Source organism: Manis javanica, chromosome 8 (genome assembly GCF_040802235.1).
Source record: "Manis javanica isolate MJ-LG chromosome 8, MJ_LKY, whole genome shotgun sequence".
In the NCBI taxonomy this organism is placed as follows: Eukaryota; Metazoa; Chordata; class Mammalia; order Pholidota; family Manidae; genus Manis; species Manis javanica.
The window spans coordinates 84,473,814-84,493,560 of NC_133163.1; the positions used below are offsets into that span (position 1 = coordinate 84,473,814).

The 19,747-nt window shown below is 43.2% G+C and overlaps 1 protein-coding gene across 3 annotated transcripts in view; it reads right to left on the reverse strand.

Moving 5' to 3' along the window:
- Positions 1-19,327, reverse strand: part of RYR3 (ryanodine receptor 3) — a 506,091-nt gene extending 486,764 nt beyond the window's left edge. For all 3 annotated transcript variants that reach the window (XM_036998427.2, XM_036998418.2, XM_036998420.2), the window contains exon 1: positions 18,793-19,327. In XM_036998427.2, the coding sequence (XP_036854322.2) occupies positions 18,793-18,843 (51 nt within the window). In that variant the 5' untranslated portion in view covers positions 18,844-19,327. The remainder of the gene's footprint in view (positions 1-18,792) is intronic.
- Between the last annotated feature and the right edge of the window lie 420 nt (positions 19,328-19,747).

Consider the following 19,747-nt stretch of genomic DNA (forward strand, 5'->3'; position numbering starts at 1 on the left):
TGTGGCTGCTTTGGTGCCACAATGGTGAGTAGTTGCAAAGGGGTTGTAACTGTAAACAGTGACATTTTACTATCTATTTCTTTACAGAGAAAGTTTGCTAACCTTTGCTTCAAGGGTATAGAATTTTCTCTAAGTATTCTTCGAGATATATCACACAAATTTTGCTACGCAGTATTTTCATAACTCTTCTGAATTGGTGTTGTCTCATCTTTGACACGGGTCATTGAGAAAGTGTATCTAAATTTCTGAACATAACAGGTTTTCTTTAAGGTTATCTTTTGTAATTGATTCCTAACCTAAACTGTTCAGTGAATAAGAGTAGATTTGTGTGGTACTGATTTTCTACAATTTTTAGAAATTCCATTCCTGGCCTAGTACATGATCACTTTTCATAACTGTTTAATGCTTCTGAAAATAAAATGAACTCTGTAATTGCTGGATGTAGCATCTTATTAACTCTATCTTTCTAAGCTTTTATATCCTTACTGATTGCTCAATCAATGAATTACTGGGAAAAGAGTTACATTCTCCTCTAAAGGGTGGATTTATCAGTATCACTTGCAGCACTGACCATTTTTGCTTTATGTTTTCAGATACATACCAATTAAACTTTCTATAACCTCCAGGTAAGCTGATTCTCCTCTGAAGTATAAGCAACGTACCTATTTCTACTAATATTTTTGTTTAAATATTTTCTACATCTTTATTGTGTCTCTTATAAATAGTATATAGTTGAATTTGTTTATATAATCACTCTGAGATTCTTTGACTTCAATTGGAATGTTGAGTCCATTTAGTTGATTGTACTTATTGCTGTGTCTGGATTATTTCGAGCATCTGATTTTGTATTTCTCATCTTGTCTTCCTTCAGATTGACATTTCCCCCACTACATATTTTTCCTCTTTACTTACTTTAAAGTTGTACAACTTTTCTTTCCTTTTTTACATACTAATTTAGAAATTTTAACTTGCATATTTAACTTGAAGTCTAAAATTAAGTATTTACTCTCCTACAGCAATAAAAGGATGAATTCTTGATCATCAATCACCTCCTTCCTGAGGTGTATTATCATTGCTCAGAATTTTGGATATATATTGGTTTTAATCCCAAAACTTATTGTTACTGTTTCATATAGAGCTGTGTATCATCTTTATTTCAGTTTTATTCTGCTTTTCTTCCCATTTCCTCTTTCCTCTTACACCTTCTTCTTGGGATCATTTTTATTCCTGGAGCTAGACCACCTGGCTCTGGCATGGTTTTGGAGTCAGTGTGAACCTGGAGAAGTTGCTTTTCGAGACATATTTGAATATATGCAGGTCTTAGTTGATTAAAAAGTTGCAAAGTCCAGGACAATCACACCTCTGAGCCTTAATATTCTTATGAGTAAAATGGAGATAATAATAATGCTTAAATACATTAGAGGGTTGATGTGAAGGTTAGAATAGTAACATGGCTTATGCACCCTGTCAGATCTGATCCCTGCCCACCTCTAACTTCATGTCTTCATGTCCTGTAGACTTCCGCTTGCTCATTCCACACTAGCCTCGCCAGTCTCAGGGCCTCTGACCTGGTCTCTCTTTTTTCTCATGTGTTCTCTGTGGCTTCTCTCTCATACTGTTCAGAGCTCAACTCCACTGTAACCTTCTAATCATTTTGCCTTAAATAACCAAGAGTCACTCTCAAACCCCCGATCATGTATTACTTTTATTCATAGCTTTCAGCACTATATGAAATTTTACCACTCGGTGTTCATGTTGTCTGTCTCCCTCACTGGAACATACACTTCATGAGAGCGGGAATGCTATATGTTGTGTTTATTGTCATATTCCTAGTGCCACTGCAGTGCCTGATACATAGTAGGCACTCCAGAAATATTTGCTGAGTACTAGAATAAATTAAATGCTTACTAGTGCATATAATTCTTCATAAATAAAATGTCAGTTATTGTCATTGTGAGAGAATATTAGGACCTGGAACTGAACTTAAAAATGATCTAGCCCCATTCATTCTAGAGATAATGCCCAATAGTCCAAATTTGCAGAATTCGTGGCCGAACTAAGACTACAACTCAAATGCTAAATAATTGGATGTTTTTTAAGAGATAATCCTGTGAAAACCAGTATTTCACTACTTTTTAGTTCAAAGTTTAATTCTCAGCAACTATATACATAAGATTGATGAAGGGGATTGATAGCTGTGGAACCAGGATGGCCCTGAGCAGCTATTGCTACTGCAGCTACAATCTATGCCATCCTTCTACTCACAATTCTAGAATTCCAGCTATTATTCACTTAAATGAATCAAAGCATTGAAGACCGATTTTACATTAAAACTACCTAGGTATGGTATTGGTCATTCTTTAACACTCTAGTTCAAATTAATTCATAGGAACTAACAAGATGCCAAATAGATCATGACTTAAAGGAACACGGGACAGATAGACTTAGGAGGCATGGGAGAGTAGGAAAAGTTAGAGCACAGAACAGACAGCCTCCTAGATGAGCAATTCTATGAACTACACCTCCTTCCTACGAACAGCATGTTATAGGAAGGTACAGTCAAGTTCATGCGAGGAAAGCTGGGGAGCAAACAGTGGTGTTTGGGCAACTATTCCTGTGACACTATTTCAGAAAGGGGGATACAAAGACAGAGGAAACAAAAACAGGGAACAAGGGCTTCTCTGGCCTTTCATTAGAGCCCTGCTGGCCTAAATTATTAACTGGGCTAAACTTTTCTTGTACTTACAAGTATTTCCAGAGGAAAACTGGGAAAAGAGAGCGAGAAATGAGGAAAGAGAAGCAGCTGAAAACAAGGAAGAGGGAGGGGAAAAAAATCAAAATGTGAAGTAAGTGAACAAGGGAGGAAGGAAGAGACAACACCGAAGTAGGAGAAAGAAAGCAGTCTCACAGGTGTAGGACATATTTGAATATATGCAGGTCTAAACAGTTGATTGAAAAAGCTGCAAAGATCCAGGACAAGAATCACACCTCTGTAACATCTGAAAGAGAATGCTACAGATAAGTCTCAGCTAAATCACTGGAAATACGTGCCCTCGTAAGTGCATAATCTCTCCCAAACTATAATGAAGGTCTTGATGAAAGCAAAGAGAGTACTGTCCGGAGCATTCCCTCTAATAACCCGCATATACTAGTGGAGAAGGGACTCATCTGAAAGTGTAGCACAGGACCTTGGACCTGAAGAAAGGAATCTGAGAAGGGATAACTGAAGACTCGGTAAAAGAAAGTAGTACTGATGGAGGGGCCTCCATCCACAAGGGAACAATAGTGAATCTGGAAAGGGATTCACAAAGCACTCCAGAAAGATGAGGGTGCTTGATAACAGCCCACACGGGAATCAATGGTACTGCAGAGTTGGATGCTACAGGTAGAGTTTAGTTGGAACATGAAGGATGAGATTTCCATTCAACTTCTGTTTCCTCCTGTTTTCTCCATTTTGTTCTATTAAATTGTTCAATATGTATTTATGCAGCCCATGCTGCAGGAGGCTATCTATATGTTCTGCTGGCCATAGGGATACATCAGAAACAACAGAAATCCAAAATCCCTGACTTAACTGCAGACACACAACACACACATCTTTCCATTTAAACTTAAATGGAAAAAGAGCCGGTCTTATTTGAAGTTCACGTTGTCTAATTCAGAACAGAACCCACAATTTCTGAATATGGAGTACCTTTTTATAAGTAGCTAGTTAAGAGCATGCCATTTGGGTAGTGAATGCCTAATCTAAGTAATGAGGTGTTGCAGACATGTTGAATAAAAAAATCATTCAAGAAATCACTGTGCCACTGTGTATGGGAATATGAGCACTGATAGGAACTACTATAAGAAATCATACTAACTAAATAAAGAAGACTTTGCCCCCAGGGAGCCCTTCAGACTTGAGGAGAAAGGAGATTTATGTACCATGAAATGAAACTTGCACAATATGACCAAGTACCAGATTATTAGTTCAGGCAGTAATTAACAATTACTTCCCAGTCATATTCTCACTAAACTGTTAGCAAAATTCTAATCAAACAATCTGAATGTGTTGAATTCAGTTTGATTTCTTATTTTTCATCACTATTAGATGTGGCCAAATGGTAGGTCACCGAAGGGCAAGAACCACTGTAGTAAGGTCTATGAAGTCTATTCTAGAAAGGGCTGCACTGCACTGCCACTATGGCTTTAGAGGGCTCATGTGCCCCATGGACTAGGGATGGTCTGCGGCAAGAGGGCGAGAGCCGAAGGTTAACAGTCTGAAGTATGAGGAACACCACTGATACTTAACTGTTAACAGCCAGAGTCCTCAATAGGCCTTAGAAGAGCTACAGCTCTTCAGTGCTAGTCAGTATCTATTTTCTGGATATTCTTAAAGTACTTACTTCTTTTTCTGTCACCTTACACCCCTTGGCCTGAGCCAAGTGAATCATCCTCTACAGCTACAGAGTAGCTCTTACTCAAGGAAGGAAAGCCTAGGTGCAATCTGAGATTCTTCTTTCATTTCCATTCGAGGAGCAAGGCCAGCTCTCTGTCAGTGGAGATTCGCTCCTGCTAATAGCCTCAGACTTCTCATGTCCAGTCTTCACAGATGCAGTTGCTCAAATGATCTATATTTATCCTTAAGGGGCCAACAAAATTCTCAAAGCATCACACAAACAGCTGTGAACTGCAGAAGCCTATATAAAAAGCCTTACATAATCAATGTCTATATATTCTACTTTACCAAAACCATGCAGTGCTGAACTAACATAAGCACTGCTTTTGAAATCTTTATGTTAGCTAGTTCTCCACTGCCTAAAGAATAAAGGCCAGGTCGTCTTGATTTGCTCCCAAAATAGTTTTCCAGTCTCATCTCCCACTCATCTTCCACGGACCTCTACACCATAGCCCAGTTAATAATTTAGGCCAGCAGGGCTCTAATGAAAGGCCAGAGAAGCCCTTGTTCCCTGTTTTTGTTTCCTCTGTCCTTGTATCCCCCTTTCTGAAATAGTGTCACAGGAATAGTTGCCCAAACACCACTCTCTGTGTTTTAAAACCCACATCTCTGGGTTTCCTTATGGTGATCCTTATGTCTAAAATATCATTTTAATCCCATTTTCCATCTACCAACACTTTATAGAATCCACCCAGTTTAAATACTCCCTCTTTGTGCAAATTTTCCCTGACTCCTTAGTCAAAATTAACTATTTCTCTAGGGTATATAACTTTCACCTTTATATAACACTTTCTTTGTCCTGCTGTATTGTTAATTTTTAGTAGATGTAAACTCTCCTACCACGCTAAGATTCCTGAGAGTCAGATTCTGTATTTTGCTTACCTTTGGATACTCTCCAGGCCCTAGCCTGTGTCTTTCACATGTAAGTACTCAACAAATGCTTGTTGGATAGGTGGGTGGAAGGATAACACATAGCATCTGTTTCCTAACACAAAAATTAACAGATGATTTCCAAGGTTCTTTATCTAGCTATAAAAGTCTTATGATCTTTTAGAAAGGGATTAGCTTTGATTTAGCTTGGTGGACATTAAAAAAAAAAAACCTCAATAGACTCATATAAGAAAGAGGAAATTCATCATTGTCCTACTCAGGATGCTACAGGAGGAAATCTCAGAAAAAAGCTCAGAACAACCTGTAGGTTCTAAAGGAAGACTGGGGCTAAGAAGAAATAGGGGTGATGTAAAAGTAGAAACAAGCTGAGCAACATCAAAGTAGTAGAGTACATTTCCAAGCCAAACAAAAATCAAGCTTAAATTATCCAACTGTTAATAAAATGACTTCTTTCATCTGTAGATCTTAATATCTAAGTTTTGCTCCAAATCTGCATATTTCAGAGTGGAGAACTGCTGATATCTGCTATTGGTAGTGCTCAAGGATCTCAGGGAAATAAGGGGGCCAGGAAGGTTGATTACTGGTTTGTATCTGCTACAGATAAGATATTTTAAAAGCACACAGAAATTTTTCCAAGATAGACTGACATCAAAATAACCTTCAGTTTCTCAAATAAACATCAGTTTGCAAATACCTAGAAACACAAAAACTATAAAAATATCAAGAGTCGTCAAACTAGTATCAATGTTATATACAGCAGACATATGTTTCACACATAGGAATTGTCCCATATCCATTTTCTATTTCCAGAAGGATCCGGAATGTCATGCATGTGTTTAGTCCTGAGAGTCAGGCAAACATATATGTGATGTCAGAACCATCTGCATTTCTCACTTTTCCCAAGCTGACTCCATTTAAGTCATGCAGTTCGGAAATCGAGATGTAAGCCCCCCAACCCCAAGCTTGGTGGCTCCGTGATATGGTTAGGTCTTTATCTTTGTGGTAATACACATTTCACTTCCATCAGTGTCACCAACCATAAGTGCACAGAAAGGGGAACTCAGGCAGAGGGAACTCAGGTAGGGATGTGGGCTGGAAGCCCAGCATGGGAGGATCTATTTATTCCTTCAACAACCATTTCCAGAGACCTGCAATGTGCCAAGCACCATCTTTAGCACTGAGAATATAGCAAAGCAAAAAGACAAAATTCTGACCCTCAAGTGTAGGAGAGATACAAACAGGGTAAGTAAAATATATAGTATGTTAGATGGTGATAAATACCAAAGATGAAGGTCAGCCATGCAGAAAGAGACTGTTAACATTAGAATCTCCTATTCATGGAAAACACTGAGTTCCCTCTAAGATATTGGCATCTACAAGATAAGGTTGGGGTAAAAATTATATAGTGCAGTTTGGCTATTTTGTTCCTTACCCTTATCCTTTAGGAGCCTTATTTTTATTTTTATTTTTTAATTTACTATCTCTTTCCCCTATTTCTCTAACAGAGCCAGTGTAACCCACTGTAGAATTGAACCTACCAGTGCCCTTGTGACCATGTCTTTTCTTTCAACCCCAAATGTTACACTATCAGATTGGGGTTTTATTCCTGATCAGGTAATCCAACAGGAGGTATAGCAACACCTAAATCCACTCCCCTTCTCCCAGAGAATACTTTTGCCTTGGAGACAATGCCTTAATCTACAGGAGTACCTTGAATGTCAGGAATTCCAAGCACCCTGCCATACCGTGAGAGAGAAGTCTGGGACAGGGCAACCCTAAGTCTCTTTTAAAACCCCAAGAAAGCTGCTTTCTAATTTTCCTTTAGTTTGGGGAGTTTAAACCAGATCTGGGAGCCACTTCTAGCTTTGTGACATACTTGCCTTCTCATGTACAGTCTGGAGTCCCCACCAGGATGCGAACATGAATGACGTTCACTTAGAACAGACAGAGACCAGAGTAAAGCCTGGGAATCAGTCCACATATTTGTCATCACCTACTAAACAGCTGGGAGTCAGGCACAAGTTCCTGTTGTTTGTTAAAAGCATGATTTGGAACTGCAACCTTCCTGTGTTCAGAAAATCAAGCACAAACACATGCACACCCACAGGTTTTCATTTGGCTGAGGCTTCCAGGGAGCAGGTGGGAGAGCTATTTAGATTTTTTTTGCCCAATTAATTGAGTTAGAATTGTAGTAAATAAACAATTTTAAGTACATCTTCTACCCCCCAAACAGCTCCTGTATCATAGAGGAGCAGCTGCTTCAGGATCCCAGGTGGCTCACAGAAGCATGGACTGAGCATGGGTGCTGGGGCTCTAGCAAAGAGAATCCCTAGTCACTGGGGTGTAAGACCTATCATTAAAATATATATGTCATATCACATATTCTAGCACAGAAGAGAAAATAAGCATAAGGTGAGGCAGGTACTGTGCTCATTATAGTTCTATGAACAAAACATTTAATTATCTCAATAGCCACATGAAAAGTTAATATCCCCATTCTAGAGATGAGGGAACTGTCAGGGTCTCATAGTTTGCAAATGACAAATCCAGAATTAGACAGACTTACACCCAGCTCTGTCTTACTCTGAGCTCTTAGCTACTTCCTCATTAGTGACTACCTGTGGCACTGGTGTTAACACTGACGGGAGTGATGATAATGATGATCTGAAAAATGGTATCACCATTGGCAGCAGAGAAACCACCAAGTTTAAGGTTGATAATAGGAAAGAACTGGGACAGTCCATAAAAAAAAAGATTGGTTTGGCTAGGCAAAATTTAGACTAATTATAGTCATTTATGTGAGTTGTGTACAATTATGCCAAATTATGAGTCAGTACAATAATATTTACGCACAAAAATAAGTTTGTGAGAGTAATTCTGATCTAAATTTGTTTGATTATAATAGTGAACTCTATACATGTGTAATCAGACTTCACTGTTGCCCAGGTTCTCATATGCATGTGACATCTTCATAGCATTTTATACTTTATAAAGTATGCTTTCTAAGGACATCCTCTTGTGCCAGACATTATCAGCTGTTGGGGGAATGAGGTAGCTAATAGTAATAAGATAGGGCCTTGCTGTAGAGATCTTAGGAGTCTGGTCATTGTATTCTGACCCTTCCCTGAAAATTAGTTATGATTTTCACCATTCTATAAAAAAGGAAACTGAGGTTAGAATATATGAAATAGATCATCTATACAGTTTAGCTTTCTATTCACAACTGAAAAAGTGAAGTTTGTTGCTAGTTCGTGAATCACCCAGATGAAGCACCAAGAGAAATCACCTCCTTCCTTTAAGGAAATCAAAAGCCCACCCATCCTCTGTTATTTATGGAAAGATCATTTTAATTTTTTAAATTAAATTTCCCATCTACTTAGCCCAATTAAACTTTTAGTTGTTGGGACCTGCTTTAGAAGTGAAAATGAAGAACTAATTAGGGTAATACAATCTAACCAATAACAAGGCACCAATAACCAGTCCATGTGCCTAGATTTCCTGTACACCTGTCACTTCTCAAGAAGCAGAGTATTTTTACTAAGTAAATACCTACTCTCATCTAGGGACAGGAAAATTCTTAACAGGGATTACATAACTAACATTACCCAACTTAGTTCCATGAAAACAGAAAGGGAAAGGATGAGAATAATATTTGATAGAGAGGAAGAGGTAAGAATTAGAGGATTGGAACCCTGCCCACAGCAGGACCCTCAGAGAAAAGGGCACTAAAGTATGTATCAATAATTAAGCTTTCTTTAGGTTCAAGCTTCACATCCTTACACATGAAAAGGGATCAGACTAGGTGCACAGCCAGATCCTTACATAGGATGACCTTGTGGTGCGGAACTATAGTGAATTCCCAGAAGGCAAATTTCCATATTCAAAACATTGGTTGAAAAAAATCTCCCCAAACCAGGGAAGAGTTGTTTGTGTTCAGAATTCTCCACATTATGTTGCCCATCCATTGCATGGGTAGTGAAAACTGCCAGAGGAAAAGTCAATGAGCATTTGCATCAAAAGCCTTTGCAAAGTAGACACTCTGAGAACAGGCCCATCAGTCTCCTAAGACATGTCCATTCCAGGCTCATTTCCACTCACAAGACTGGGTCATACCATAGTCAAGCAGAATGTCAGAAATCGAGACTATGGAATAATCACGGGGCATTGTCCCTTTGTACTTTTCAACTATAAAATGAGTGTGCAATGACATTTGGTATAGCTAGTGTAACTAATGTAAATGCTGGCGCTGTTTGTTGAGACAATCTTAATAGCTAATATTTATGGAGGACTTACTATATATGCTGGGCACTCTTTCAAGCACCTTACATGGATTAACTCATTTAATCCTCACAACCACCCTTTGAAATAAGCACTATTATTGCTTTCATTTAACACATGAGGAAACAGGCCCAGAAGTTAAGAAACTTCCTCAAGTTTGCACATTTTAGTGAGAAAACTTTTGTACTAGAGAAGTATGGAGAAGTTAAATTGATTGTCATAAATTCATCGAAAGTGACTTATACCCTTGCTACCTTAAAACAAGACCAAGCTCTCTCTTGACCTTTGGCTGCTGGAGGCATCTAACAGTAAGATATCATATTCATCTGTGTAACTCCCAGCAAGTTGTCAAGGCCAGTAGAGGAGCTGGTCAATAAATGTTGAATGGGTACCCTGCTTACTTTAAATTTCATGGCACCTATATCCATAGGACAATTTCAAAGGGCATTAAAGGCTAGCACAATCTGAATTTACTTTGATGAGTCTAACATTTCTCAAGCCTATTAATCTGTCTGCTTGCCAATCTTTCTTTTACACATTGTGATAAATGATACATCGTCTTTTGTACTGACATTTTCATCCAAGGACCTTGATACGTATTATAAGCCTGATCCCACTCATAAAAATATTCATGCGTTCTAGAAAGTGCGTTCACTCAGAACTGAGGGTTTGTCTATGGCTGCAAACTGGCAGACAGCTTAGAATCCTGCTGCACATGTGTTTTGCTTTGCTAGCAGTGTTTCCAAATTTTTTGTTTGAATGTGTAGATTAGGCTCACCTCACTCTGCAAGTAAAATCCAATTTGCACATTTTAGTTACCTGCCTGGCCCCCAGAGTGTTTAAGTTTGTGTGCTACAGGTAGGTACCAATGATCTGGAGAAGACTAAATTTCAGACCTCTGTGTTCCGGAAGTTTATAATCTATGGCTTATGCTTTGGGTTGATAGGAACATTTGCAGGCAATGGACAACTAAACAACTTTTATTCCCAGCTTCTTACTCTATATACACATACTGATTTGCCTAGAGGAGACTCTGAGTCTTTTCATTTCTATTTTCAAGGCATCCCTGGGATACATCATTATTACCATAATGATTATAAATGAATGACCTAAGGTCCATGGAAGGGCAGACAATTCTACAGGTATCTGGCAATATAAATGCCACTGAATAGGGCAAATGCTTTAGCTCTGGGCTTACCCATTTGACTGGTATATTTTCTGTATGTTTTTCATACCATAATCCCTCTTGCAAAGAAAGGAGATTTGTTCAAGACATCACTATGGTTTATTCTTGGACTTCTCTTTCTAGACAGCATGAACCGAAGGGAGAACGACATGGAGGGCAGCCACTCCTGAAGTTTAGAACAGTAGCTATTATGTCCAGGAGGATGAAGATGAAGGGGTTTGTGAGGGGCTCATACTCCTCCAGGAGTAGCTTCCCAATTTTGATTTGACTTTTTGGATTCAGCTTTGGGTTCAATGTGGAGTTATGGCTAAATTGGTCCCTCTTCCTGGCTTGGTATTATTTACAGTCTGGATCTGGTATGGCATGGAATGCAGCAGTTCCAATCAATACTTCTTACACTGTGGACATTTATGTGCTATTGACAGAGAACTTTCCATTTTTTCCTGTAGTCCTACTGACTAGCTCTCTCTGCTCAGGCCCATTAGAGAACTCAACTGTGAAATTATCACCGAGTAAATGCCAGGCCCTGTCACTGGCCTGTTGACAAGCATGTACCTTCCCTAAGAGCCTTTCCTATTTGCTCTGTTGAGAGAGAGGCAGCTCTCCTTGGCATTCCGCTTTTTTTGCTTTAGGAATTACTCTACGTTGGCTGTAGGGACTCTGGAGCATGTGCTTGGGATTACATCGAGTAACACATCAACAGATGCAATAACTGACAATGGTGTTTTGTTACCTAAACACTTTTCTACTTCAGGAAGGCAGCACATTAGTTCTTACTTGATGTAGAGTCTCCTCATCTTATTAAAAGTTGTGACTTTCTTTTTCAAATTGTTGTCTCTGATTCTGAAATATCTCGAACAATGTATTTATTAGCACCAGTCCAGGCTGCAACTAGGGCTCCTCCGATGACTGCAGTGAGTCTGGCCGCTTTCTTCCACGCAGCTCACTCTTCCTCTCCTCTGATAAAAGGTCATATGTAGATAAAGATGGGAGTCCCTGTGCCACCCACCCCAGAACCCAGAATTCTGTGCCCTGATGCTTTGTCTGCCTCCTCACGATGCCCCAGAACAGGGCTCACTCAGGCTTGCCCCTCGAAGCAAGGCTCTCAGCTTTCAGCAATCCAATTCCTATTCTTTAGGAACTGGCTCTGCTCAACTGTTAATGATGCTAACCATTAATGGTACCTGCAGAGCTAACAATTTTGCATTTCAGTATTCTGATGGAATTTCTTGAGTCCATGCCTTATTCCAAAGACAGACCAAGGAGAAAGAGAACCTTCAGAACACAGGTGACATGGACACTGATGCCAACCCAGATTTTCATTCTTACCTTTTTCTGAAAGCTCTGCTGCCTTACTTATCACACTGTGGTTCCTGTAGAAAAACCCCACATAAACTGAACTCAGTAGAAAAACTGTTGATGAGCCCTCTCCCACCTCCTTTGCATTCTTAAAGCATGCATCTGTTCACCCCAGAGGGGAGGGCTCATGTTGAGTGAAACTTCTAAATCTCTTTGTAATCTGATTTTGGATATAACATGTACTTTCCTTCTTTTTGGGCACCAAGGCCAATAAAAATAAGACCTCCTCAAGTAGACAAGCCTATGTGGATGCTGGGCAGGCTGAAATCAATGGGGAGTCCACTGTCTAAGGAGGTGGAAGGTGAAAGGAAAAGAAAAAGAAAGACAAAACAGAACAACAGGACCTGGTGCCTCAGTGTCTCCTATTTGTAAGGCTGTGTCGCACCTCAAAGGACAACAGCGCAGGGTATTCCTGTAGAGTCATCGATGTGCAGGGAGCTAGAAAAGGGAAAGCGTGCACATGAGGGAAGGAGGCACGGCTTTTATTTTGCAATACTGCATCATCAGTCTCGGGGCTGATCTGAACTTTGTTTTCTAACAGCCAGGAATCAGAAATGACACAAGGAGGGAAAAAAGATAAACTCGGCAGCTGACAACGCCTGCCCGGGAAGCAGGATCAGCACTAAGGTGCCAGCACTTTTTCTTCCTTCTCTGAAAGGAAGAGGCGCTATGATGGCAAAACTCACTGAAGCAAGGGAACTGCAGTGACTGGAAATGTCTTTGTCCCTAAAATACCCCACCAGCTTCCAAACAGAATGACTGAGAGGAGAGCAGCCTGAAGCCCAGAAGACCCGACTTGTCTCCCTGGGGAGAAGTGGTGCTCTGCAGCCTCAGCACTGGCTGGGCTCCCACCACAAAGGCATCTGCTTTATCCAGGTGCAGCCAAAGGGGACTCTTCAAAGGCCCCCACTCCCCAGCAGACACAACTGAAGCAGCAAAATCCCTGGGAGGAAAAGCAGGGCTGGCTTTTCAGGAAAGCTGGGCCCAGGGCTCTGGGGCAAAGGAAGGCTGGGCTTAGAAAAGGAATGGGGGGGTGGGGGGAGGGAGAAAAGGGGAGAGACACTTTGAAAGGAAGAGATAAGGGATTCAATAAGGAAAGGTGGCCCTATATAAAATAGCAGCTTTGGTCATTTTCTGAGAAGACAGAAAATAACCCTCAATGTTTGGTGCCTGGAATCCTGGGGGCCCAGCTGGCCTTCTGATGGCTCTTGCACCAACTGACTTGCCTCCTCAATCAAGTCCTTTGGTCAAATAGCTGGAGAGACACTGGCATTTGCTTTGCTCAAGTAATTTCCCAGATATCCTGGGGCTGGACCAACACTAGAGATGGTCTAACACCTCTGGGATGAAGGCGAGGACCTGCGGCAGAGAGCATACTAGAGAAAGGGAAAATATGTTGCTTTTGCAAGGTGCAGTCACAAGTAGAGTTGGTTTCCTAGTGCAAGAGAAACACAATGATGACTCCCGAGGAAAACACCCCCTGCTCTCCTCTAGGGCACTGTGGGGATTACTGCTGCCCCTCAGGACACTTCTGTGAAGCAATTAGGGCAGGTTCCATCCCCACCCAGCTGGAGAAATAAAACTTCAATTTTCTTAAGTGACTCATTCAAGGTCACAGTGAGCTGGGCTAGAAATAAGAATTCCTGCCACCAAGTTCACTTTTTTAATTAAATAATTCCACTCCTACTGGATAAATCTTCTATTAAGGGTAGCTTAAAGACAGAGCTAATATAGAAGGGTTTATATGGATGTGGGATTGTGGGAAATGAGCCAAAGTATTTGTCTCTGAAGACACAGAACCTTCTTGGCCTACACAAGAGACTGTTAAGAATCATTCAAGAGGATGCAGAGGCAAGTAGAAAAGGGTGGACCCAGTGGCTTCTAAACTGAACACCCTTTAAGTAACAAGGTAAATGAAAAAATTGAACTATGAAATAAAAAATCCTCCCCAGGAAGAAATGAAAACAAATAATCACAAAACAAGCAAAAAAGGCAGAGAAACACAGACATAACAAGACTTATTTCAGCATAAATTCTAAAAGAAGACTTATTTCAGCATAAATTCAAAAATAATCACCAGTGTTTCACTCTCCAGATAAATTCCTCTCCCATTCTTTCTTTTTCAACATTTTTTTCCCTCGAATCAACCTTAAGGAACCAGAGAGATGTATTTCTTCTAAGTCAATATTGGAAAAGGAATAAAGAATTGTTGAAAAATTGAATTTTTTGAAGTGCCCTCATCCAGTTTAACAATCATATTAGGATAAGAAAAAATATGCACAGACATCAGATACACCTTCTGCAACTGCTCTTGGTCTCACTCCTCTTACACTGGGCTACAACACATTCCAAATATTTCCACATTCACAGTCACCATCACCTCATTTCTCTGGAGCTCAGAAGCTTAAAATCCCTCAGGACAACCCTGGTCATAGGCAATCAGTGCCATAGCAGTATGAGCCACTACCCCTTAGTGCTAGTGTGGCCTTTGTGATGCAAGGCAGGAATAATTTTTCTGAGAAGGACCCAGCCTCCTTCTCACAGACACCTAGGCATTCCCCTGGAAAAGGCGGATGCTGGTGCCCAGCTATTCTGACACAGCTCCTTAATAAGATCAGCTCTCCAAAGCCAAGGGAAGAGAGACTAAAAAGGTGGGAAGTGATGCTGCAAGTCCAGAGAATACTTCTGAACTATCAAACCCAATTAGCAGGACAGCGCAGCCCAGCCCACCATGATATATGCTTGGTATCTGGGTCTGCATCCTGTATTCCCTACGTCACTACTCACTGTGGCCCTGAGCTGCTGTGCTGGAAGGAAGTCACTCCCCTCCCCTCCCTCTTCCTGGAAAAGCTAGCAAAAGCATGCCAAAGGCATCATGCAGCTGTTATGTAAATAGACTCTGCCCAGGGAAGAAGCAAGCAAGAATCTATAAACCCCAAGTGAAAATTCACTGTCATCCCAACCTGGGACAACATGCTCTGGAGGGACATGAGCTCACATTAGTGCTATAGCTCAAATTCAGGGATTTGCCCCAGTCACCCTGCAGGGAGGAACCCAAGAGCATCGGAGCAGTCTTGACTCTCAGCGTAAGTGCTGTCTCTTGTCCTGTGGGAGCTGCAAATTTAGACAAAGGAGGACAACTTTCTACGAAGAGGGCTAAATTAGGCATCTATGGCCAACCTTTAATTGAAACTAACAGTAATGAATGTCTATCCTACTTTGAGTCCTGTTTCAATTAACTTTGTTGTGGAGAGGGGGTTGACAGAAGACAGCTGTGGTATTTTAAAAACAATAAATTGAGGCTTGGAGGGTTTTTTCTTTCTTCCTTTTTTAATGGATACTGTAGTCTAAGGGGAAAAAAATCATGGGGAGAAAACATCTCGTCCTGGCACTCTCAAAGCATGTGGTGCCAGCAGCTCCACCAAATGTCTGGAGAGAGACTAACTGTCACTCTTCTCACCATAACTTCTTGCTTTCAGATCAGTGGCTGGCAGGTTTACCCACTCCAGGCAGGTTTACCCACTCCAAGCAGCTTCAAAGCCACGTCAGTGACACTGGCTACGTCAGCAAGAGCAGTCAGAAGGGAGGATGATACCACTGCCAGCACCAGTGGAAGAGAAAATGTTAGTCTTAAAGAAAATTCTTAGGCTATCTGTCTGCCTGACCCTCACTGCCTTAAATGACTGCTGGGTTTTCTGAAGGACAGAAGAGGATGTTTTACATAGCCATTTTAAGGTCTGGGGTATGAAAGCATTTACTTAACACTATGTGCTTATAACTTCCAAACCCCTTGTATAGGATCTGCACCCTCCTTGGAAGAGGTGGGCTTCAAATGTATCAGAAGACACAGGCAAGATAAACACCACCACCTAGCAAGTGCATAAAGCCCCAGCATACACACCTTTAGCGATGACTGCAGTAATTCTGGCCCATTTCACATCATCAATAGTTCTAGCTGCTTTCATTTTTAACATTATCATAATAAACAGGACACCATAACCATCAACAATTTGACAAGTATCTTCAACACAATGCTATTCTGTGGCCTATTTTTAAAAAGTAGGTTTAAAGGCCTCTGTTCCCTGAAATGGCAATCCTCTAAATTCATGGCTGCAAAGATAGATTCTATTCCATCATCAAATTATCAACCTCCTTGTGGTCCAGGACCATGTTAAGATGACAAAGCATCATGTGAATGTGACTAATGGATGGCCAAAATCTTTTGAAAGATATTGTTTTGGGAAAAGAAAGTAACCCTAAGATAAAAGCAGGTAGGGGAGTTCAAACTGAAATAGCTTCTTGAACCCAGGCAATATTCAAAGGAAATCCCACTGCCAGCAGAACCCTGTTATTCCTGACTCCCCTAAAAGCAGCAAGATGAGGCCAAAATTTTGTGCAAATTGAAAACTCCTAGTAACTAGGTTTGAAGGAAGAATTTTGCCTAATGCATGGATAAAGAGGAAGAGGGTCAGGGTTCAAAAAGCAGCATTTGTCATCTCAGTATGTTCTTAGGACTACACCCTCTGGAGTGATGCTCAATGCCAGGCTCTAGTGGGAATTTTAATTTAACATTATGTAATGATAATTAACCAGTAATTTGCTGGACAACCATGGCCGAGTCCCTTTGTTTTCCTGTGCCTCAGTTTCATTACCATTTTCTCCCCAACAAGCCCAAGGTGAGCGGGTTAAGCTGCTTCACAGGGTTGCTGAGGAACACATCTATGAAATACAGGGAGATGGAAAAGAACCAATAATGCCACATTTGGAGTCACTTGTCCCCATGGTTACTTTCAGCTCTCTCCCAAAGCTAAAACCACAGCAGAAGTTTTTAACCTGGGTCCTTGAACCTGACAGGGGGCCACGGATGGGCTTTGAAAGGAGCCCACCTGCTCTGATCTTTGGGGCAGGACACCCGCGATGTGAACGGTTTAAGAAACAGTGTTCTATAGTAAGCCTTGGTTACAGGTGAACCAAAGAACAGCTATCCTGCCCGATGGAGAGAGTAAGCCACAGAAGGCAGCCACGGAAGCCAAGAGAAACCTGCAGGATAAGGATCTCAAAAAAAACACCAGGATTTCACCTTGACCCCTGGGTCATTTATTCAACGCTGACTCTACCTGTTAGGGTGGGATTTCTTCATCAAAATGCCTAGATCATTAATAATAGGCGAAAAACCACAACTGATTGAGAAGGGCACAAGGCGGAGAGTACCTGAGCTGCCACCCATCCAATACCAACGACACCTGTTGGGAGGAAAACCTAGGGATTGCACAGGGCTTTCTGAGGAACAGGAAGCTTTACAACAAAGGAGCTGTAAGGAGTGGCAACTGCGGGGCCCTCCTGTTTGCTGGGTGAGGTCTGAGGAGGGTGTCTGGGTCTGCAGATCAGGTCGGGATGAAGAGGTGGATAAGCCTCGAGAGTCAGGAGGAAGTATCATCGGGTGACAGGTCTTTCCACACCTCCCAAAGAAGGTGCAAGCCCAGCCCTGACAGAGGAAACACGTCTGGAAGAGAAACTAAAGGGAATTGTGAGGAAGCACTTCAAGGAAAGGGAATGATCCCAAAGACGGACCAGAGCTAAGTTATTATCCTCGGAGACCAGTTCAGAAGGGAGCATTTAAAGCAAAGGAGAAAGGGAGAGGGACAAAAAGATTTTCATTCCAATTCCTGAGCTACACAAGATATATACAAAACGATCTGACACAGAGCAATCAACAGTGTACAAAACATTACGGCATCCACTATCTCATTTAATCCTTAACACCCTGAAATGCCATTTTACACAGGAGGGAACTAAGGCTAGGAAGGGCTGATTCTGTGACTCGCTCAAGGTCACCTGGCTGAAATCAGAGATGGGACGCACCACAATGTCCACTGCCACTCCTGGTTGTTGTCCGCCTTGAAAGGCTTTGTGTTAATTCCTGAAGCTCAAGATTGATGAGGTGCAAGACTCCCCTCCACCCCACCCCACCAGTATCCCCAGAATCTGGAGCGGAGCAGCGCCCTCCGGTGCCAAGGAGGGGACCTGAGTGACGCGGAGGCACGGACCGGGGTTTCCCTCTCCTGCGGGCTCCGGAGAGCCGGCAGCAAAAGCCACTCGGGGCAGTCAAGTAACGCTCCCCCAGGAGTTGCCGACTCGGGGCTCAACGTGCGAAGGGCAGCGCCGGTGAATTCCTTTCCGAGCGACCGCGGCGCTGGGACCGCGCCTGTGCCTGCTTCCTGTACTTGGCTCCCCACCCTCGCCCTGCCCCTCTGGGTCCTTCAGGCGGTGCCCCAGGACGTCGGGGCGCCTCCGAGGAGACTGGGGGCTGGAGTGGAGTTTTGGGGGTGAAAGAGCCTGCCGGCTATGGGGCGAGACCTTCCACTTCTCATCCTCCCGGTCAGGGGAAACCCTGGCTGGAAGTTTGGGCATCAAAGGTTTCAGATCAAGTAGCAAGTTGCCCGGAGAGCTGCAGAGGTGGAGGTGGAGGTCTGGGGAGAGGGTGGCGGAAGGGCAAGAAGGGACAGCAGGAGAAGGCGCCCCTTCCCACGCAGCCTCTCAGGGTCCCGCGGTCGGGTGTCTGATCTGCCTGCAGCCCGCGGCCCGCTCCGCGCTCCTCCCCGCCTGCCCGTCGCCTCGCCCCGCCGCGGACACTCACAGTCCGCAGGAACTGGATCTCGTCCTCGCCTCCTTCTCCCCCTTCGGCCATGGCTTCCGAGGCGTCGGCGGTGCCCCAGCCTCCGAAGCCTCTGCTGCCTGCTGCTGCGCTCTCCCCTCCTTCTCTTCCTCCTCCTCCTCCTCCTCCTCCTCCTCCTCCTCGGGCTCCTGGCTCAGCCTCAGCAGCGCCGAGCTAATCCCCGACCGCACAGGGAGCTGGGCTAACACCCCACCGCACTGCAGAGCGCCAATGCCAGCCAAGCAGTCCGCCTACTCCGCTCGCCTCGCGCGCCAGCCAAGTGCGCGGCGGCCGCGGGCCCGGCGGAGAGCGCAGCGCTGGGCGCGCAGGGCGGGCGGGGGCGGCTCGGAGACCCTGGCGGCTGTCGTGGGGCCTCCCCCGCCCCGCGCCGCGCCGCGCTGCCGCTCAGAGGAGGCGCGCGCCCCGCCGCGCCGAGAGGGTGCCGCCACCACGCTCCGATTCACAAAGGCCAGTTGCTTAGCTCCAGCGTACCAAGGATAGGCACCAACCTCCTCGCTTTGCCCACTCTGCGTGAGTGCGTGTGTATGTGTGTGTGTGTGTGTGTGTGTGTGTGTGTGTGTGTGTGTGTGTGTGTGCGCGCGCGCGCGCGTGCGTTGGGTTCGAATGCCTCGCTCCGACCCAAGTGTCTTGTTCGGACCCCCAGCCAAGGAAGGCTGAGATAAGTGTGCCTGTGTTCTTTGGAGAGGCAGAAAGAAGACAGTGCAGTGAGGGTGACTGCCCATTCGTGACAAAGTTTCCAACTCCCTAGACAGCCCTTTCTGCACCTTAAAGGAGCCTCTTCAGAATCCAATCAGTACTCTTCACTAACCCTTCGTTTGTCCATTGCGGCTGGACAGAGTAACTTCTCTCTGTACCTCCGAAAGTTTCAGGAGCTCCTCATTCCATCGGCAGTTGGGAGGTCGGGCAGCATCAGAAC